This window comes from Myotis brandtii, unplaced genomic scaffold (assembly GCF_000412655.1).
Source record: "Myotis brandtii unplaced genomic scaffold, ASM41265v1 scaffold123, whole genome shotgun sequence".
NCBI classification, from domain to species: Eukaryota; Metazoa; Chordata; class Mammalia; order Chiroptera; family Vespertilionidae; genus Myotis; species Myotis brandtii.
In genome coordinates, this window is record NW_005354291.1 from 17,202,563 (window position 1) to 17,226,145 (window position 23,583).

General features: G+C 38.0%; 1 protein-coding gene across 7 annotated transcripts in view; it reads left to right on the forward strand.

Annotated features, from left to right (window-relative positions):
* The first annotated feature begins 6 nt into the window (after positions 1-6).
* The window catches only part of ADGRG6 (adhesion G protein-coupled receptor G6), a 137,564-nt gene continuing 113,987 nt past the window's right edge, over positions 7-23,583 (forward strand). For 6 of the 7 annotated variants that reach the window (XM_005859072.2, XM_005859073.2, XM_005859074.2 and 3 more), the window contains exons 1-2: positions 7-101; positions 7,569-7,669. In XM_005859072.2, coding sequence (XP_005859134.1) covers positions 100-101; positions 7,569-7,669 — 103 coding nt within the window. In that variant the 5' untranslated portion in view covers positions 7-99. Of the gene's footprint in view, positions 102-390; positions 482-7,568; positions 7,670-23,583 lie in introns of those variants that run through there. The other variant, XM_014533881.1, reaches the window with a different exon arrangement.

A 23,583-nucleotide genomic window follows, 5' to 3' on the forward strand; every position in this document is an offset into this window, starting at 1 on the left:
GGCGCCGGGGGTCTCCTTTGGGGAGCTGGGAGCAGAGCCGGGGGAAGACCCGGAGGATGACCGCGCGGCCCGTGGGGACACCAGCGCAGTAATGCCAACATGTAAGTCTCCCCGTCGTCTCAGATTCCGTCACACCTTTACCTGTGCGCCCCCCTCCCCCGCCCCCCTCCACCAAGTGATTTGGTGAGGACTTCCACTGTATGGACCAAATAAACCGGTTTGTCTTCAGTGTGCCCCCAGGCCCTGAGGCATGAGCTGTGACATGTGTGAGTGTGTGTGTGTGGCTTGCTTTTTTTCCAGGGAGAGGTAAACCTCATATTTGGGCGGCGTAAAGCATAATAAAAAAGGGCAGGGCTTCAAGAATGGGGAAAGCGTGTTTTCGATTCAAATTGAACAAGGAGTAACAGGCCGGGCGCCTGCGTCCAGGGGCCTTGCTCTGCCAAGAAAGCGCTCTCCTGGATCAACACCTGGGGCTTGGAAGGTACCGGTATGCTGAGAAAATGTTGACTTTACACATTGTCACCCTGGACTGGAGGAGTTATTCTTGGATCTTTGGGTTATTCAAATGGTTTTTAAAAATCGGGCAGAAAAGGTTCTGGGTTGTACTTGGTAGATTTAAAAAGTCATTAAGGAATATGTCATTTATGTGATGGGCTCTGCGGGGGGGACTTGTATAGAATTAGAAGTGTGGGGGAGGGTATAGGGCAAAGAGAAGGTTATAATAATAGGTTTTGTTTCTATGGAATTATCATCTAAGTGGTGAGGTGCCTCAGAGCAACCCTGCAGAAGGGCCACCGCGCACCGCCTGGCCTTCCAGAGAGGAAAAAAAAAAGGAAGGTTGTTCTCAAAAGAGCCAGGCTTATTTTTGTGGCCAACTCAGAAGTTACTTTTTCTTGTAATATGTAATTTTACCCCTGGTGTTTTATTTAACCTTGGGCAGACACCCTGATAGACTTTTTCTCCCTCCCACTGACGAAGATACAGGAGTTTCTAGAAATTGATAGTCACCCTACCTCCCCCAACTACTGGATCCTTGTTTATTTCCATTTAAATTCCCTCTTTCATTTACTACCTGCAAAAAGACATACCCGCTCAGGCCCTGTCTTTCCCTTCCTTGCACCTTCACCTCCCAGTCTCCCTAGTACACATTTTTAAAATAGGAGCAAGAGCAATGACCGCAAGCCTAGTAGTCTGTAGCTCTGTTCCTGGTAGTGGCCGGTACAGTTAGAAGGGAACTACTTATTTTTATTAAAATTGCATGTGAAGTCATTCTTCACCTGTGAACTTTAAAGTTTCACTTATGCCAGTAGAATCGTTAAGGTATAGACTGAATTTATTTTGGGATACAGCCAACAGTCTCATATAAGAGTTGTTCTCATACAAAGGTGACGCATTTTTAATGAATGTGAGTTTGTTCTAAACCTCAGTTTTTCCTGAAAGTATACTAGGTTTTTAAACAGCAGATATTTGTCTAGCTTACTTTCAGCTCTCCTGGTTATGTACATCTTTGGGGGGGGGGGGGGGCGGGGGAAGCATGTTATACGTAAAAATAAAATATGAGTACCAATTTTTGAAATAAAAGATGTGAAAATGGTCAACAGGTAATGGACAAATGTCCTGATTATGAAATGAAGTTATGTAGTCCATTTGAATTTGCACATGATTAAAAAATCTTATGTCATTATAGAGTGAAAGCATGAATATTTAATCACATAAAATATAGAATTTAGTACGTTGATTGAGTTCTTTATTGAGCTGTTTTGGCTGGAAGTTTTTCTATTTCTTGACAGATAACTGTTTCTTTTTTCCATTTTGCTGTTTATAATTCACATGGAATGGTTTAAGATGCTCCGATTCTTTTTAGATATTAGTATGTTAGAACATATAGAAATAACACCAACCTTTCCAATGTAAATATTTCTACTGTCTTCTTGAAAAAAAGTTAAAATGAGAAACAAACTATGTTACCTTTTAAATTTTAATAGATTCAAGTATACAAGCTAATTATATTTTCTGCCTACTACTTATGGAGAAAGAATATTTATATATCATTACACTCAAGTTCTGAAATTGTGGACTTTTATAAATATATTTTGGAGTTGTAGGGACTGCATGTTTTTCATACCCTAGGGAATTTAGTAGGTTTAACAAGACTTGCATTAATTGGTCTCAAGCTGCATGAAGCTACTGTTCCATTTATGGCTTATATAAATTACATGACATTGTGCTTTTCCAAAGTGAATGGTGAATGAGGCTATTGTCTCTTGGCTTATGGGAAATATTAGAAGCTTGTAGTTTTACTGCCTAACTGGACACGTCACTCTGATTTCTGGAAATAATGATTTGAAAGAGAATCAGTTTATATATTAAAAATAAACTTACAGATGCTTCCTTAAACCTGACCATTTTTTAACTGCCCATATCTTCCAGAGTTTATATTTATGATGTTTTGATTAAAAGTTTCTAAATACAATTTAGATTTTAGACTAAATAGAAAAAGACTTTGTTCAATGTGTGTGGCATGCTTGGGCAAAAACTGTATCTTTCCGTGTTCATTTCCAATTGGATGACTATTACATTATCTACATTGGATGCATACTGAGGAGATAGCATTTAAGGGATATTTCAATTGTAACTGAAAATGCCAATAAACCAAGTGTGGCTACCTGAGTATTAGCCTACTTTACTTTATAGGCATTACTCAGGATGGAAGTATTTCGTTTTCTTCAAGTTTACTGTATTTAAAACATTTATAGCAAACATGACAAAGGTTTAACATGGTTAGTATAGAATTGGTAAAAAAAATTACAAATCAGTAAGAAAACCATTTATATGTAACAGAACATTATACAAATAACTTCAACATGCCAATCCAAATAAAGGAAATTCAAATGAGACACTTCTTCTATCAAACTAGCAATGATTTACTCAATAGCAATGAATGTGTCATAAGATAAACATTGATACACTTCAGTGTAAATGCATAGGTGTGTATTTAACTGTACTTAGGAATAATTTTAAACCTACAGAAAAGTTGCAAGAATAGTACAGAGAACACCTGTATGCTTTTACACAGAATCACTTATTAAAAATATTTACATCATTTATTTTATCACTTTCCTTCCTTTCTTCTTCCCTCCACCCTGTACACACACACACACACACACACACACACACACACACACAATTTTCTTTGCAAAACATCTGAGAGTAAGTTACATACATCAGGGATTTAGGGTGACTTCTTAATTGAAAATTTTGTATTTGTAGATTCACATGCAGCTGTAAGAAATAATACTGATAGATCCTGGGTGCGCTTTACCCAGTTTCTCCCAGTGGTAACATTTTGCTCTAGCATAGTGTCACAACTGCATGTACTCGTGTGTGTGTGTGTGTGTGTGTGTGTGTGTGTGTGTGTGTATTTCTCAAGGGTGCCTTTTAATTTCACCTATGATACAAGCCAGTTATGCATGTTACAGCTCAAGTAAGAGTCAAGATTTGTACAGATTTGAAGAATAAACCCTCCCCCCTTTTTGAAGCAGGATGATCCCAACTTAATAAACAATCTTGAGTAATAGAATAGCATCTCCCTTTTCATTCATTGCTTAGACTCAGGAACATGATCTTTAACCAGAAGAAAAAATACAATTAGAAGCAGACTTGAATAAACCAAATTTCCATTGTTTTCACTCTGGAAGAATTAAGGCATGCTCTATGCTACTCCTCACACCCCTTTATGAAAGGGTTTGCCAGGGAAATTCATTTGGGACATGGAGAATGAAGTTAATTCTAATTATTGCTGATATTAATAGACCTAGTAGCATATCAATTTCTCTACTAATTTCAGTATTTATTCGCTAATTTCTCTTTAAACTGTGATGTTTAAAGGAGCTGGTAGGAGCAAATAGATGAATGATGGTTGGTTTTTTAGATTATTTCAGCGATGAATTTGGATTAAATCATGCCCACAAAGGGTTGTACCCACCTTTAAAACAGTTCATATGAAAGAGTTAAGTTTTCAAGCTTCCCGAGATAGGACTCAGGCATGTTGTATTTTGTAGCCTTTACAGATAGAAAAGGAGAAGCGAGTTTGCAATCGAGGTAGTTTGGTTTTCAGAATGACAGGTGAGTTGGAAGCCAGGTGACATGGGGGCAGGGAGGTCTTTTGGCTCTGTAACCACTGATTTTTTGGGGGGGGCAAGTGGTTTATCATTATATAGTTCTTTCACCTGTGAAATGATAGGTTTTATTGGGTAATTTTTAGATTCTTTTCAGATTATAAAGTCTGTGACTCTCTTCTACTGAAAAATATCCTTGCTTTCTTCAATAGAACTTGGAGGTCACAACCCAAGTGACACAGATTGTACTATGTTTTTTTGTAGTTTTTACTTAGAACCCTAGTAACCCTGTTTGGGATTTTCCATTCTTGTGAGAAAATTGTTTAAATCTCAGGGATGTGTCTTTGCTAAATGATCCCCTGAGAAGACACACAGTGTTTTCCTTCCTCTGTTCTATTCTTAATTTATTTGTTTCTGTTCTTTAGTAAACAGTAAAGTGGACAAAAGTTGGCGTGTCATATGGTTTATGTTTGGTTACAAGTACTTGCCCTGTCCTGCGTGCGTTTTCTGTGCAGAATGGTGGAGTCTTCAGAACTGGAATGCATCAAGCCCTGGGTTGTCTGACAGGGCTGCAGGCAGCTTTTGTAAAACAACTTCAGGTTTGGATATGGAATCCATAAATGTCACAACCTTTTATAGTTGAAGAAAGTTGTGTGAGCACGTGAAATAAACAGGATTGAGTGTTGCCAAGCTAATGAATGTAATTCACTGAATCCTGTTCAGAGAGCATTTGAACTGAAAAGGGACCATAAGTCACATGTCGATAGGAAATTGTCACATGGGACTGAGATTAAGAAGCCGGGCCTTCTCCTGGGTATTCTCTTGGGCGTTCCCCCTTCTGTTAATATCTGTAAGGCTGACAAGCCAAGTTTGATTGGTCTGCTCTGGGCTTCAGTTTCCTCCTCTGTGAAACGAGGAGGTTATACTTCATCTTTGGTCCTCTCAGATCAAAACTTCTTTGGATATAGAATTGTGCTTTTGTCTTAGAAGCACAGTCATTCATCTTCAGCATGAATGGGAAATACCTCATTCATCCAGCATCAATGGGAAATGGACACATTCATCCAAATGAGTAAATTTTCTATGTGACAGAAGTTTATCATTTACCCTTTTTAAAGTCCTTACTAAGTGTCAAGTCGTGCTATCGCTAGTTCTTTTTGGTGGATAATTGGAAGAAAAATAGGCTCAGAGTTTTGCCTCACAAACCACACAGTAAATAGAAGCTCCAAGATGTAACTCTGTGATAGTCCACAGTTCACATCCATTATTATGATGATGACTTACTCTACTAGATTGCTTCTCATAAGCAGTTGCACTGCTCTTAATTTCAGATATTTTGGGTGGATGTATTTAAAAACATACCTTTCATACAAAAAACATCTTTAGAACTTAACCCTTCCCTAGTTAAGAATTTCCATTAGGGGCTGTATGATGCTGGTAATTCTACTTTGGTGAATATAAAATCATGGCATGAATATGAGACACTACTTGAAATTTTTGTATTCAAGGCCCAATGAATCATTTATTTTATTTCTGATCCCAGAGGTAGCCATGAAGTCAGTTCATTGGTGTTGGCTTATGGCATTAATCCTGTTGTCCATTCTTATTTTAAGTCTTTTCTTTTGATTTCACTGTGCAGAATGGTGGAGTCTTGGTTGACGGAATAACCACACTTATATTAGTATGCCTGGTATGATGGTTATAATAATAACTAATACTTATTGACTGCTTACTGAGCATCAGTCACTATCCTTAAAAGACATGGTCTGATTTAATCATCCAACAACTCTATGGATTAAATTCCATTGCTGTTCCTAACTTGCTGATGAAAAATAGTAGATACAAGGTGGTCCGGTAAATTCCCCCAGGGCTACATAGTTTATAAGTAACAAAGCCAGGTCCATCTGAGTCTAGGGTATGTTCCTTTTGCTACTTAGATGGTCTCTAACCAAAAAAATACAGATTGAAATGCATGCTTGAGATAAGTGCAAGAATCATTTGATGTCTGTTTTTGCTTGAGTATTTATTTCTCTTTCCACTTTTCTGGTATCCTGTTTAGTATTATATATTTTACTCCAGATGAGCCACCTTCAGCTAAAGAAAGTATCACAGTTGACCTTTGACCAGTATGGGTTGGAACTGCTTGGGTCCACTTATATGCCAATTTTTAAAAAATAAATATATATATACAATCGGCCCTTCATATCTCTGGTTTCCCATCTGAGGATTCAACCAACTCAGATAGAAAATAGTATTTTTGATCTGAGGTTGGGAATCTGGGGTGCATAAGGCCGACTGGATGCATTGTTCCACACCAGTTTATATAAGGAACTTGAGCATCTGTGGATTTTGGTATCGTTCCAGGGTCCTGGAACGAATCCTCCGAGGATACTAAGAGACAACTGTGGTTAAGATTTTGGGGAGTCATAAGTTATGCATGTATTTTTGACTGCACAGTCAGCAGCACCCCTACCCTCCTGGGTTGTCTAAGGCTCAACTGTACTGTGACCCCTAGGTTTCTTATTAGTTGCCCCTCTTTTGGAAGTAAAATGACTCTCAATTACCACTTACAATCAAAGTAACTAACTCTTTTTGGGGAGTTAAGATCTGGAGATTTCTTATTACTACTCATGTATCCTCATGCTTTGTGACTCTCTTGTCATTAGTTCATTTAGGGTCCCCTTTGGTGACTGACTTTTATACTTGCTCCTTCACTGACTTGCCTCTTTTGATGGGGTTGAGTCAATGAAAAATAACAAACCACTATTTTGAGCAAAGATAATATGGCTGTTCTTGTCTAAATCATTATTAAGTATAACTTTGAGTTTAAAGACAAGACCATTAGATATACAGAGAATTATTTGAGAGTTTTCAAAGCACCACCCCTCCATGTAATGTCATTTACTAGTTTCTGTAATACACTGATAACTAGATAAAGACATTAATTAATCTTGTTGGATGTTAATGAATCAATGCTTTGTTTTAGGGGCAATTTAATTTAATTTCAATTGTCTCCATTTGTGAAGGAGCAGATGTTATACAGTGAAAATATTTTCTTAAAGTCTGAATTTCTGGAAGATTATAGGGGATGTTGATATAATTGTCCTCTTGCCACCTCCATGGTCATGTGATGCTAAACTCTCAAATTGCTTTATTTTTTAATATTATTTTTAAATTATATGAATATTTCCCCGTGTTCATTCAGAGATCACCTATTATATATTCTCTGAAAAAGAAGGTGCCACCAGATAGCAAGTAAAATAAATGGATTTTTTTTTCTTTTGCCTAATTAGCATAAAGGAGGTGATTGGTTCATCACCATTATTTAGAAGCAAGACTGAAAAAGGTTTCTATTTGGTGGTTCCTGCTGGAAACCTATACATTTACTGTTATTGTCCTAATGTTTTATTGAATTCTAAGTGTCCTGATTGTTGCTTTCTTCCATCGCAGGATGTTTCGCTCAGGTGGAATGTGGAGCTGTCCCTGGAAGTGGAAGCCAAGTTCCCTTTTGTTCTTATTTGCTTTATCTATTGTCTGTGTTCCTCACTCAGGTGAGTAAGACTTTTTCTTTTTGAAGCCCCCACTTTAATAATTGTCTTCAGTTTCAGAGTACTATTTGTTTAAGTAACCTCAACTTTATTTGTTGTCTTTTTTTTCCCCATTTCTATCCTTAAGGCTTTTTTTTCCCATTGCCTCTCATTCCTCTCTGAATTTTATGTGGATAGTATCACTTTGATCATTGTTTTATTTTCTAATGAGTATATTTCTTTAATTATCGTTGCATTTCTTTTAGCTTTATTTATTTATCTAGCTTGTGTTGAGTGATGAGATAGCTACATATCTGACATTAAAAATGTACTAGCTGTTCTTCTACTATTGAATAAATATACACTACTTAGTTTTTCTCTTTTTAAGTTTTTATATACTTATTTATAGAAAGTATAGACTTTGCTATTTTTATTTGTCCTGATTTTATTGCCATGTATGAGACAGGGATTTGAAATTAAGTTTTTAGACCATGAAGTTTATTTAGTTGAGTTAAAATGATATTAAAATGTTATTTGCAGTATTTTTGGAATTAAAATATCTAATTTTTCCAATTACCATTTTTTTTTCCTGAAATTTGAAGCAAGACTCTTTTAGCTGTTGTTGAAAGCTAAATTTTCCATAAACATCTAATTATATAAATGAGCCAGTCAGAACCCAAGGAATGTGAACGATGTTTTTAAAAGTAAACTGCTTCTTCATTATCTGGTTTTGTTACTGAGCAAACTACACTTCTCTTAATTCATTTTATTTTATTCATCTTTTACTGCTTTATTCAGTTTATATTTTTCTTTTGAATAAAATCATTATTCATGAAGTTTATGTACTTATTGCTTGGATTTAACCAAGATTTTATACATTCTATAATTACAATATATCTGTATGTTATAAATAATACATTTAATAAATCACATAAGTAGATTATTTGTTAAAATTGCTTACTTACAGATCAAGAAACTCAACTTGCATTGAATATATAAGTACTGTTTTATAGTCATCAGGTATTTAAGAGTCTCAGCTGCTTGCTTGGAAAACACCTGGCACTTGTTTAATGGCTTCAAAACAAAACTTAACTTTGAGTGAATTTTTTTGCTTTTTTGTTTCAATTTCATTACAAAGTCATTCTTTCTGTTATGTTTATTGCCAGAAAGAGGAAACAAACTTGTAAAGGAATCTGAAAATTACATGTATATTGGACTTTTCGGATGTACATAGTGTTAAACAATTTTTTAACTTTCAAAAGTGATACTCCAAGAACCAATTCCACGATGTAAGATAAATTAAGAAATTAAAATTAGTTGTAGTCTGTTTAGTTTCATTTGTTTTTTTATTGTTTAAAGTATTATAAATAGTAGTACATATGTCTCTTTTTCCCTCCATTGACTTCCCGCCGGCCTCCCCCATCTCCGAGCATATGCCCTCACCCCCCTAAGTGTCTGTGTCCCCTGATTGTATTTCTTTTGTAAGTAGGCTATTATTTACTTTAGTTAACTTGACTATTTTCTTTTCATCTTTAAATTCTGAAATTTCACCAGGATATCTAAATTTTTTTCTCCTCATGAATCCTATGTATTATTAAATAAAATTTTAAAATCTAGACTTGGGTGTTCAGCTTGGAATAATCTTTTATCCTATATCAAATTATTACTCCTCTTCTCCTCCTTCTTTTAATTCTTTATTTCCTTTTGGGATTTTATTATTTACTAGAGGCCTGGTGCACAAAATTTGTGCATGGGGGGGTGTCCCTCAGCCCAGCCAGCACCCTCTCCAAGATGGGACCCCTCAAGAGATGTCCGACTGACCATTTAAGCCCAATCCCAGTGGGCCTAAACTGGCAGTCAGACATCGCTCTCACAATCCAGGACTCCTGGCTCCCAACTGCTCACCTGCCTGCCTGCCTGATTGCCCCTAACCGCTTCTGCCTGCCAGCCTGATCACCCCCTAACCACTCCCCTGGCAGCCTGATAGATGCCTAACTGCTCCCCTGCTGGCCTGATTGCCCCTAACTGCCCTCCCCTGCCAGCCTGGTCGCCCCTAACTGTCCTCCCCTGCAGGCTTGGTCACCTCCAACTGCCCTCCCCTGCCAGCCTGGTCACCTCTAACTGTCCTCCCCTGCTGGCCTGGTTGCCTCCAACTGCCCTTCCGTGCAGACCTGGTCCCCCCTAACTGCTCTCCCCTGCAGGCCTGGTTGCTCCCAACTGCCCTCCCCTTCCTCTTTAGTTTCCATTGCCCTAGGAGCTGTATCAGTAAAGATATTGCTACAACAAATGTCTCCTATTTTGCTGCCTATGGATTCGTCTAAGATTTTTATGGTTTCCACTCTTAATATAGCTACAATCAAAATGCGATGGAAGGTTTCAACAGTAAATTAGGAGAAGTGGAGGACTGAATTAGTTTCATTTTTGTTAGGTCATGGCATTTGTAAATTTCCAAGCCCTCTTTAAACTTTATATTGGGATTTTTATTTTAGATGTCAACTTTTTAATTGATATATGCACATTCATTATTTTAGTCACTTGAATAAATGAAATAAAACATATTTTAAACTAATTCAAAGGAATCGACTATGCTGCAAATAGGAGAGAGGGACGGGAAAGCACCAAGGGTACAAAATTTAAAGAGGCATTCATTCTCAGTGTCATAGGAATCAAAGAACTTAAATATGTTTTTAATTTACTGTTTCACACAATAAACCCCCTTTAACAATTTCTTTAAGTAGCCAACACTTTATATGCACCAGGTAATAATACTTTGTGACAGACAGTTAATGTGTTTACTCATAAATCAGTATAGTTAAAAAATTGCATATTAAAGCTTTAGATAGATCTAATTTTCAAAGTCCTATCTTTAAATCAGAGTGTGCCACCACTATATTTTCAAGAACATTTTCAGAGTCATGGAGTGTCATGCTACATAAAAAGAAGTTATTATTTGAAACACCTTTCAGACATTCTTATCAAATGAAGAAAGAGCCAGAGTAACAGTTCGGTGACTAACAGAAAAGTATAATATTCATACACTCTCACAGTCTCTCTGGCCATTCACTGTGATGGTATTTCTCTATCTATCCACCCTTTGACTTTTTTCATTTCTCTGGATGACCCTTAGGCAATTTTATTGAGTCTAGTAGCTTTAAATGGCATCTTGACGTCAATGTCTGCTAAATCCATATCTTTAACCCTGGCCTCTTCCTGGACCCTGGAGTCACCTCTTGGGTTGCTTAACCTCATGTGCACTTGAATATATAATTGTCTTCAAACTTCACATGTGCAAACAAGATTCCTGATTCCTATCTCTTATTTGCTCCACTCTCAGTCGTTACAGTCCAATATACGATCCTGCCGTCACTATTTTCTAGACCCATTGGCCTTTCTGTTCCTTGACCATGCCTTCTGGACCCTCTTCTTCCTTATCTACACACACTTGGTTCTTTTTTGATACCTAGGTCTTAATTATTATCACCTCAGATAAGCCTTCCTGTTCCTCAATTCAAAGGAGCTGCATTATCACTACCATACTAAGCTTTAGTGACAGTCTGTGGATTTTGTTTGTCTTCTTGGTTGTTAATGCTTTGTTAATTTGACTTTGACAGCCAGGTTGGAGAGTTGGCAAAACCTTTTTAATGGTTAAGATTGACATGTAGTTCAGATGATTAAAAATTAGAATCCTGAGACTCCACCAAGATGGCGGCATAGGTAAACACCGCAGACTGCTGCCGCAAACAACCACTTCAAAAATACAACTAAAAGACGGAACGGACATCACCCAGAACCACAGGAAGGCTGGCTGAGGAGAGACTCTTCAACTAGAAGGAAAAATAACAGCACACCGAGGCTCAGAGGAGGCGCAGTGTGGAAAAAACTCAGGTGCGGAGGTGCGCGCGCAAAGCGGGCTGGTGGCTGAGAGCGCGGTTGTCGTTTTCGGTCAGGGGGGAGTCTCAGACTCTGAGCTCCAGATACGGGCGAATCGCTGGGGACTCGGACCCAAACGGGAGAAGCGGGAGTGTCTGGCATCAGTTGGAAGGCAGCTTTCCCTCCGAGGTTTGCAGCGGTTCCGGGGGTTCTGAGAAGCAGAGCCTCTGGGAACAGGACTGAGGGCACCATAACGGCTCCCTCCGCCCGCCCTGTTGAGCCCGCCCCGCCCAAGCCCTGCGCAGAGCCATTTGCCGGATCGCCTCAGGCAAAGGCTAGATTAGCACCTCCCCAGAGGACAGAAGTTTTCCGCGGCAGACACAGCTGATTCACACAGCCAGTCGGCCTGGTGGTCAAATCCCTCTAGTATTAACTACAACAATCAAGGCTCAACTAGAACAAGACTGCGCACAAAGACCACTAGAGGGTGCACCAAGAAAGCATAAAAAATGCGGAGACAAAAAAACATGACAGAAATGGAGGATATAGAGCTAAAAAACGCAATTTTGAGGGCTTGCAATAAACTTTTGGAGAGCCTCACGAAAACTAATGAGACCCTCGATGCTATGATAAAGAAACAACTAGAAATTAAGCATACACGGTCGGAAATAAAGAATATTACACCCAATAGCAGACCAGAGGAGCCCAAGAATCAAGCCAAAGATTTGAAATGCGAAGAAGCAAAAAACACCCAACCGGAAAAGCAAAATGAAAAAAGAATCCGAAAATACGAAGATAGTGTAAGGAGCCTCTGGGACAGCTTCAAGCGTACCAACATCAGAATAATAGGGGTGCCAGAAGATGAGAGACAGCAAGATATTGAAAACCTATTTGAAGAAATAATGGCAGAAAACTTCCCCCACCTGGTGAAAGAAATGGACTTACAGGTCCAAGAAGCGCAGAGAACCCCAAACAAAAGGAATCCAAAGAGGACCACACCAAGACACATCATAATTAAAATGCCAAGAGCAAAAGACAAAGAGAGAATCTTAAAAGCAGCAAGAGAAAGAAACTCAGTTACCTACAAGGGAATACCCATACGACTGTCAGCTGATTTCTCAACAGAAACTTGGCAGGCCAGAAGGGAATGGCAAGAAATATTCAAAGTGCTGAATACCAAGAACCTACAACCAAGAATACTTTATCCAGCAAAGCTATCATTCAGAATTGAAGGTCAGATAAAGAGCTTCACAGATAAGGAAAAGCTAAAGGAGTTCATCACCACTAAACCAGTATTATACGAAATGCTGAAAGGTATCCTTTAAGAAGAGGAAGAAGAAAAAGGTAAAGATACAAATTGTGAACAACAAACATGCATCTATCAACAAGTGAATCTAAGAATCAAGTGAATAAATAATCTGATGTACAGAATGAACTGGTGATTATAATGAATCAGGGACATAGAAAGGGAATGGACTGACTATTCTTGGCGGGGAAAGGGGAATGGGAGATGCGGGAAGAAACTGGACAAAAATCGTGCACCTATGGATGAGGACAGTGGGTGGGGAGTGAGGGCGGAGGGTGGGGCGGGAACTGGGAGGAGGGGAGTGCATTTATCATTCTTCTAAATTTAACTTTGCACAAGTAACCCATGTAAAAAATCTATATTTTTCAAAACTTGTAAATAAAAATAACCTTAACTAAATAAATAAATAAATAAATAAAGTGTACAGTTCTATGTTGCTTAGAGGTCACAGGGTTAACTATGCTACCACAATCTATCCCACTATTATCAGAGCTAAGTTTGATCACCTGGTTACAGTGATGACCACAAGAGAGGAGAGTGGGGCGGGAACTGGGAGGAGAGGAGTTATGGGGGGGGGGAGGAACAAATGTAATCTGAACAATAAAGATTTAAAAAAAAATTAGAATCCTGTTGCATAATTTGGATAATATCCATAGTTGAATTCATATAACAGAATTGTGGCATTAACTCTCCTGGTAGGTAGGTTAAGATTTTTATTTTCACAGGGCATTTACAAAGCAAATAGTATATAACGTTTGTGTCCTTTGGGGTTTTAAAAAGAAATGTAGAAAAACAATGTGGTGTCTCTTGACAAATGATGAATATAGCTTTTAATACGAGCTACAATAAAATAACAGCTGAATATTTCAGCTGATCTTGTGAAAGTGCAAATTATAAAACCTGATTTTTTTTTTACCCCCAGCTTGACAATATTTAAAAGGTTAATAACATATAGTAGTATCAAAGTTGCTGGAAAAGGGCACACACTAACACTGTTGGTTCTGTCTTTTGGGAAAGTAATTGGCAGAATTTTTTAAAAAGTAAGAATGTATACTCTCTTTGATATCACTCCCGCATATAGGCTTCTATCCTATAGAAGTAAAAAAACATAATAAATCTGTAGACAAACATGTGCCAGTATTTTAACTGTAACATTGTAATAGCAAGCTGTTGGTAAATACTCTAATTGTTCGTCAACAAGGAAATGGTTATATAATTTGTTTTACATTAATAGCGTGACATACTGTGCAGTCATTCAAAACAGTGTGGTCAAATTGTGTATATTGGCTTGGAAAAATGTTTATGATAATGTTGAAAAGCAAATTGCAGAACAACATGAGATTATCCCAGATTTGTAATAGGTTGTATTACAAAACTGGGGTATGTTATGCAAATGTATGTGTGAATAAGACTGTGTAAACATATTAATAAAACATGGAATGATACACAATAGGCTTTAAAGTGGGTTATCTCATGGGTTAAAATAAAATCTCAGGGGCATAAGATGGGTTATCTCAAGGTTGGAGTGAGAAAGAGGAAGGCAATGGAACTTTATACAACTGAGTTATTTGCCTATTACTTTAATTCTTTGGAAAACCCAAAAATAATTTATCCAATTCTTTGGTTTAAAAAAAGAAGCTACATTAAAAAGAATGGCCAGAGAGACTGTGAGAGTGTATGAATATTATACTTTTCTGTTAGTCACCGAACTGTTACTCTGGCTCTTTCTTCATTTGATAAGAATGTCTGAAAGGTGTTTCAAATAATAACTTCTTTTTATGTAGCATGACACTCCATGACTCTGAAGATGAATGATGATATCTCAAGCAGACAGAGGTTATGACTTCAAGTAGAGTGGGAAACAACCAGTCAAGAGCCAACGAATTCCTAGGCAACCAGGGGCCTGTTTCCACACAGATAACCTTAGTCATGAGCACTGCGGGGAGGACCCTCCCTCCTCTCCTGAAGAGTGATGATATCAGCAGATTATTTCAAAGCTCAGTGTTGTTCTGATGTTTATGATACATAACTAAAAGGGGAAACATTTCTGAAAGTACAATGTGACTTGAACTTTGAGCTTTCTAGCCCAGAGCACAGCACAGTTCTGGAAGGTGAGTGATTGGGCAAAAGGAACCTTGTGTCTCTTTTTGTTTGTGTCTTCATTTTTCTCTTGTAGAATGAGCAGTTATTCTGTAGTGTCTATTACATTACAATTGGTATTTAAGTGTTAGACCTAATTTTGTACATATGTTTATATTTGACTGAAAGGCTTTCAAATGCATACATAGAAAAATTATCCTTTTGTAAATCGGCAAGTTTTTTAGCCATTTTAGCCTTAATGTGTGCTCAAAATTACTAATCAAATATATCTGAAAGGTTAAAATAAGATATAATTATACAAACTATTCTTATCAAGTGAAAAAAGAGTCAGAATAATGATTGGCTAACAGAAAATTATAATAGTTAATCATTTTTTGGGTCCAAGTGCTCCAAATTATCCTGTCTGAAGCTTCCAGCTGTTGTCCCATTCTGCATGTCAGATTAGATGAGCCAACGTGATTGAATAAAGAAGTCCTAGAAAGCTGTGTACACAAGTTTCTTTGGGGAATCTTCCCTGATAATTTTATTCATATACCTTTGAAATGACCTGATTTGATGTAGGTAAAAATGAGATCTTACACTAGGCTCATCAACTCCATGACATAAAAGTGGATTAGGGATGACAACACCACAGTGACAATTTCAAATGACTAAGCAGTATGATGGGGGTTATAGGTGAAGCTGATACACAGGAGGGGTTGGGAAGAGAGGGTGTCAGCCAAGAGTCCTGCTTTTCACCGGTCAGGGCACACTTATCTCCAGCGTGATTGTCAAGCTGTAGAGAGTTCCTAACAGCTGATCTGGGCAGGTGGATCTGCATGGTGATACAGGCCTCGAGCAATCTGAGGAATGTTTCAGGGCTTCTCAGTCGACACTGTGTCACGTGAAGCCACTGGGGGTGGGTGGACTGCAGCTGTGGACGCATGTCCTTTGTGTCAGCCACACCTTGTTGCTTTTGCGTAAAAATCTTGTTTTTTAAGAGTAAATACTGCCAAATAAAAAAATTAGAGAAACAGCATATTTACTTTGGACTAGCGAAGTCAGTAGGAATAAGCTATAGATATTTGAACAGTGGTCATTTGGAAGTAACAGACTTATTCTAAGTACCTCAGAGAGCAGAGAGAGGGTGATTGAGTCAGTGCTTCAAGTTCCAAATGACTCTCTTAGTAATTGGTTGCCCCAAAATAAAACCAGCTGTCCTTCAAATTCCTCCTCATCGCTGGAATCAGGACATGAAAAAGGAATCTTAATAATGAAGAGGAATTTGTACTTAAATCCTTGAAGGCTTTCTCAGCCTACAGTTAAATCAGAGAGTGAGTGTGTATGTTATATAGTCTGTTTTGTATATACACAGAATGCCATAGTGTGTATATTTTACCTCAAAAGTTTTACCTTAAAAGTTTCTTCTTTGTGCATTTCCTTTCACTTTAGCAGGTAACTTTTATACTGAATTAGAGATTGGGCAGGTAACTTTCTTAGAAAAGATAAAACTGAGGACTCTAGACTGTGGAAGGTACAAAATTTTCTGCCAATTCCAAATAATTCTTTAAGAAATTTTCCTTTTCTTTTCAGCAAGTAGAATATGTGCTCTTTCGCACCATTCTTACTAAGATTGCAAAAGCATAGTATCCAGTAAGTATAGAATGTGGGAAAGAACCCCCCAAAGAAGGAAAAGCTAATTTATTTCAGTTTTAATGAATAAGTATATTTTACAGGGTGGGGCAGCAGGGAGGAAAATACGGAGGTTAGGTGAGAAAATATATTAATCCCACAATGAGCATGAAGCCACAATATTAAAACCTTCCTTTTTCCTCTACTAAACTAAGACGATTACACACCTGAAAAGAATATAAGGTCATTTGTCAACATATGGATGGTGGCTATCATCAGTTCAGATTAACCTTTTTATCCATTTTCTGAAAACAAAAAAAGATTTTAGAAAAGAAATAAAGTAGTCCAACAGGGACTACGTTGCCACGATATTTTTATGGTAAAAACTAATTATCTTGATTTTTAAAAAGTCATTAAATATTTATAGCCAAGTAATACTTTTAGATAAGCTTCTTTTTCATAAAAATAGTTTGAATTATGATACATTGTATGTCAAAATGTCTTGGGGTACAGACCTGGCTGGTGTGGCTCAGTTGGTTGGGCATCATCCCGTGCACTGAAGGGTTACAGGCTCCATCCCTGGCAGCGTGCAGGCGGCAGCTGATCGAATGTTCTGCTCTCACCGCGATAGTTCTCACTCTCTCCCCTTCTCCTTTCTTCTCTCTCTAAATACCAATTAAAAAACTTAAAAAGATATTGGGGTACAGCCATTTCTAAACTGCTTCATCCTAAACTTGTGGTTTAGAAATGATACACTTTTTTTTTCTTTTTTTTTTATTTAATTAAATCTTTATTGTTCAGGTTACATTTGTTCCTCTTTTTTTCCCCCCCCATAACTCCCCTCCTCCCAGTTCCCGCCCCACCCTCCGCCCTCACTCCCCACCCACTGTCCTCATCCATAGGTGCACGATTTTTGTCCAGTTTCTTCCCGCATCTCCCATTCCCCTTTCCCCCCCAAGAATAGTCAGTCCATTCCCTTTCTATGTCCCTGATTCATTATAATCACCAGTTCATTCTGTACATCAGATTATTTATTCACTTGGTTCTTAGATTCACTTGTTGATAGATGCATGTTTGTTGTTCACAATTTGTATCTTTACCTTTTTCTTCTTCCTCTTCTTAAAGGATACCTTTCAGCATTTCGTATAATACTGGTTTAGTGGTGATGAACTCCTTTAGCTTTTCCTTATCTGTGAAGCTCTTTATCTGACCTTCAATTCTGAATGATAGCTTTGCTGGATAAAGTAATCTTGGTTGTAGGTTCTTGGTATTCATCACTTTGAATATTTCTTGCCATTCCCTTCTGGCCTGCCAAGTTTCTGTTGAGAAATCAGCTGACAGTCGTATGGGTATTCCCTTGTAGGTAATTGAGTCTCTTTCTCTTGCTGCTTTTAAGATTCTCTCTTTGTCTTTTGCTCTTGGCATTTTAATTATGATGTGTCTTGGTGTGGTCCTCTTTGGATTCCTTTTGTTTGGGGTTCTCTGCGCTTCTTGGACCTGTAAGTCCATTTCTTTCACCAGGTGGGGGAAGTTTTCTGCCATTATTTCTTCAAATAGGTTTTCAATATCTTGCTGTCTCTCATCTTCTGGCACCCCAATTATTCTGATGTTTGTACGCTTGAAGCTGTCCCAGAGGCTCCTTACACTATCTTCGTATTTTCGGATTCTTTTTTCATTTTGCTTTTCCGGTTGGGTGTTTTTTGCTTCTTCGCATTTCAAATCTTTGGCTTGATTCTTGCGCTCCTCTGGTCTGCTATTGGGTGTAATATTCTTTATTTCAGAGCGTGTATGCTTAATTTCTAGTTTCTTTATCATAGCATCGAGGGTCTCATTAGTTTTCGTGAAGCTCTCCAAAAGTTTATTGCAAGCCCTCAAAATTGCGTTTTTTAGCTCTATATCGTCCATTTCTGTCATGTTTTTTTGTCTCCGCATTTTTTATGCTTTCTTGGTGCACCCTCTAGTGGTCTTTGTGCGCAGTCTTGTTCTAGTTGAGCCTTGATTGTTGTAGTTAATACTAGAGGGATTTGACCACCAGGCCGACTGGCTGTGTGAATCAGCTGTGTCTGCCGCGGAAAACTTCTGTCCTCTGGGGAGGTGCTAATCTAGCCTTTGCCTGAGGCGATCCGGCAAATGGCTCTGCGCAGGGCTTGGGCGGGGCGGGCTCAACAGGGCGGGCGGAGGGAGCCGTTATGGTGCCCTCAGTCCTGTTCCCAGAGGCTCTGCTTCTCAGAACCCCCGGAACCGCTGCAAACCTCGGAGGGAAAGCTGCCTTCCAACTGATGCCAGACACTCCCGCTTCTCCCGTTTGGGTCCGAGTCCCCAGCGATTCGCCCGTATCTGGAGCTCAGAGTCTGAGACTCCCCCCTGACCGAAAACGACAACCGCGCTCTCAGCCACCAGCCCGCTTTGCGCGCGCACCTCCGCACCTGAGTATTTTCCACACTGCGCCTCCTCTGAGCCTCGGTGTGCTGTTATTTTTCCTTCTAGTTGAAGAGTCTCTCCTCAGCCAGCCTTCCTGCGGTTCTGGGTGATGTCCGTTCAGTCTTTTAGTTGTATTTTTGAAGTGGTTGTTTGCGGCAGCAGTCTGCGGTGTTTACCTATGCCGCCATCTTGGTCTCCGAAATGATACACTTTTTAAAAAATTACAAAATTTTCTTTAATAAATCAACTGTTATGAGTCAGAAAAGAGGCCTCCTACTAATATATTCTGCTCTAAGCTTGGTGTTGCTAGTTTAGATAAAGAAAGTGTTTGCACTAGAGCCAAGGGAGTGGATTGTGCCAACGGACTTAAAATTCAGATTTTTTCTCTTTATTTTAAAAATTACACTAATTACTATTATTGATCTGGGCAAAGCTACAAGAATGAGCTAATGCTCACAATTTTTGCAAATCCCCAAACAGAAGGATCTTTTTAGAAGGTTCTTTACCTGGTCAAAGATTTCAAGAATATTGTTAAAGTAAAATGAAAAAAAAAGAACATACTCTGAATGAGAATATTAATCACTGCTTTTAAACACATGCACAGTTCCTTCCTTTACTTATTTTTTCCTTAAATATATGCACAGACATATGGCATTGAAGCAGTTGATACTGGCTTCTAATGAGTACATGTAACAGTTTTGATGGACTTTTGCCTTTATTGAACATAATTTTAAAGCAGAGGATGAGAGTTTCCCACTTATAGTGATTTCAGTGGCTTCAGTAGCAGTACTGTAGGGGCAAAAAGCTGGATTTTTGGATATATTTTGCCTCCATGTTGGCTTTTTTAAGAGAGAATGATCTCCAAGTATACCCACAAAGGCGTGGTGGAATGTGTTGGCCACCCCTTCCTGAACTCTCTTATGCAGACTGTGTACACCAATTGTGTCCTGGCTGGCTCATCAGAGGTCAATATTACCCTTGTACTTAGACTGTGAATCACATCTCTCTTTAGAATTGTAACCTGAAAATCTGTTATTTGTAGGAAGTTCATGACCACAAATACTGTTGCAATACTGATGAGGTACAAATATTTCAATAAGCACTAGGTTTGTGGTTCTTCTCTCAGAGCCTTTGCTATCTTAACATAGGATTTATTCCTTCCTGTTCATCAAGTCCCGACACTTTCCTTGGTGTTTGGTTAGGGCTCTCATTATTTCTCATCATCCAACTTGCTTACGTGACACACACACACACACACACACACACACACACACACACTTTACAGAGATCTGCTTCTTTTAGTAATCATCTATATATATAAAAGCCTAAGCGACCATTCGACCAGTAGCTATGGCACACACTGACCACCAGGGGGCAGATGCTCAATGCACAGGCATGGAAACATGGAACAGACTGATGAATGTCAGAGGGAAGGGAGGGGGGGGAGGGCGGGAAGAGATTAAACAAAGATCTTATATGCATACTAGAGGCCCGGTGCACGGATTCATGCACCAGTGGGGTCCCTTGGCCTGGCCTGCAGGGATTGGGCTGAAACTAGCTCTCCAACATCCCCTAAGGGGTCCCGGATTGCAAGAGGGCACAGGCCAGACTGATGGACCCCATCAGTGCACGAATCTGTGCACTGGGCCTCTAGTTTCAGAATAAAGCTATCTCTAAATGTGCATCCATTTCTTTTTAAAAATTCAGATATAATTGACATATAACATTAAAGTATGCAACCATATTTTATATTCAAATTGGTGCCTGTTTACAAACACGATGCTATCTAGGATTGTGCTGACACAGAAGAGGTTTTCAGTAAATGATCAGTGTCTGAATCAACTTGCTTTCCCAGCTTTCCTTCTGTGACTTTGGGCTTTCTTTAGCAGGCTAAGTCCAGCAGATCTGAGGGTTAGGTATTCTTAATCAAAGCCCCCCCGCCGCCCCCTATTATTAAAGCAAGTTAAACATTTGTGAGAGCATTATAGTACCTAAAGGAGTTACATGGAGATCAACAGTTAGTATCATTACTCTTACTCTTAGACACATTTAAAAGCTAAGGCTACGTCATTAATATCATAATAATATTTGAGCATTATGTGTGTGTATCAGGTTTTTTTACATGTATATCAGCCTCTTTTCAAAGTCCTCCCTATGCAGAGGGAAGTCATGGATCTTAGTGTCCAGGAGACCAACATGAGACAAATAGAAAGCATTGTGATACATGGTCACATAGAATTGCAAAGTTTATCAAGGGGTAATAAGAGCTCTCAGAAAAGTTTTCATGGAGGAGGTAATGTCTAAACTGGTTTTTAATGTTTTCAAAACCAATGAGTCAATCCTTCTATCTTTGTGAAAGACCAGCTATTTGAGAGGACACTTCATAAAATTTTACAATAACTATTTGTGCCAAAAGAAGAAAGTGGTCACTCTAAATGAGTAAATAACCAGAATAGTATATTTATTTTTACTCCATTCCAAGGGCTGAGCTTCTCATGGAAACACAGTTTTTCTAAGTGCCAAACTAATCTCATCACTATTAAAATGTACAGTTAAAAAAATAAGTATTTTGTTGAAAATATAAAACGTGATTACCTTGTGAATTTTTTTCAGCTATTCTCCCTTTTTCCCTTGGGAGAGCTTCTCCACATTTATCCCCATTATCACCAGTATCTTAAACTTTTTATCTTGGTTTATACCTTCTCCAGCTAAGTCTACAAACATATTCAGAACAAACAGAAATTTCTTTTCAAAACCAAAAATTTCCACCCCCCCATCAATTGCTTTTCATCTTCTAGGAAAAAGTTTACTTGTCTTTCCCTTCATTTCTGAATGTCTTAAAAAATGGATTATTCTATTTGGGGGATGCATTAGGTATATCAACTGTGTGTGTGTGTGTGTGTGTGTGTGTGTGTGTGTGTGTGTGTACAATTATATTATGGTTTTCTAAAGATCTCTTGAGTAGTTTGTGCTTCTCCAAAGGTTTTTATTTTAAAAAAATTAATAGACGGAACATATTTGCTTCAATATTTGTTATTAAGGGGACAAGAAAACATGTTCTTTATAGACAGTTTTAGGATAAAATTGGGTCACAAAATAAGATGACTAATGATTTAGAATTTAGTCTGTTTACTTTTTTAAGTCCACTTTTAGACTATCCCTTTTTGCAGCAAGGTTTTCATATTCTTCAAAATGACTTTTTGGCTGTCTCTGACTTCTTAGCAGATTCTATTACTTCTTTGCTTTTTATTTCTCATTTAAATCAGATTTGCATCCTGGTTTGCCTGGTGGGATCTGTTTCCCATTCTTATTTCTTTCCTGTGGAAGACTTTTCAATATTCTTATCATATCTTAAAAACTTCTATATGATAGTTGTTAGGATATTTAATTCAAAATGGTTGGATGAAGCAAAACTGAAAGATTTATCTTTATTGTCTGTTCACTGTGTGTGCCAGGCTTTACTGTACTTTATATCTGTTATAATTATGTTTGAAATAGCCTTACACTGGGGATTTTTGGCAGATTCACATTTAAAACTCCCATTTGTGGGAACCAGAGATATATAAGATAAAAATTTAGTGCTGTAAGCGCAAATTATCATTGTTTGGGTCAGAACATACAGTTTCACAGGCTTTGTTAAAATAGATGTCTTTTAGCTCTTAGGGCAGAATATATATACAAAATCAATTTTGTTATTCATATGGTTAGATTTGAAATCTAATAAAATTGATCATGTGGAATTTTGTTTCCCCTATTATGAAAGAACTTTCTATTTTTTTCAAAAGTAAGACCATAATTACTTCAAAGTATTTTAAATTTTAGTAACCCTAGTTAAGAATGAAATCAGAAAATATGTTTTGGCATATTTCAGATTAAAAATACAAATGAATCCCGTATTGTTTGAGAGGAAAATGTGGCATTTGAAAAATATTTAAAATAATTAAAATCTATGTTGGATTTTATTTAAACTTGAACTGCACATACCAGGGCATCAAGGAATTTTTTGATGCATCTGAACTAATGATGAAAAGGTTGGTTCGATATCAATGCCGCTGCTAACTTGACTCTGAGTAACTTGATCCATCAGTAACGTGAATTAAATGCTGACTCTGAAACAAAATTCCACAAAGATATTCTTTAACAGTCAGAAATACCTACTCAGTGGGTCCTGGGGCTTTGTTCCTTATGGGCTCCAGTAGGAGGAGACAGTTAATACACCTGGTTTGAACCATCTGCAGGATCTTTTAGGTTCTATTTCTGGCAAAGTCAGAGAGGATGGTTAGAAGTGGTCAGACTGGAGAGATGATTTCTGTTTTTCTGACTGCATATCCCCAATGTCATTTGATCAAACATTAACTTCAGTTCTCATTTATTCAGATGAATGTGGCACGGCTCGAAATTCTTTATAAGTTGAGAAAGGATCCTATGAATTTGTTTTGTTATGCTGAATTCTTTCTGTAATTTTAACATACACTGAGTGGCCAGATTATTATGACCACCTGACGTTTGTAGGCAAATTAGCTATAATTTCGCCCTGAAGTTGCTAGAGGGCCAGACCATTATAAATAGGGAAGCAGGTTGTTTACCACAATAGTAGAAGTGATTTTTTTCTGAAGATATGGGTAAACAA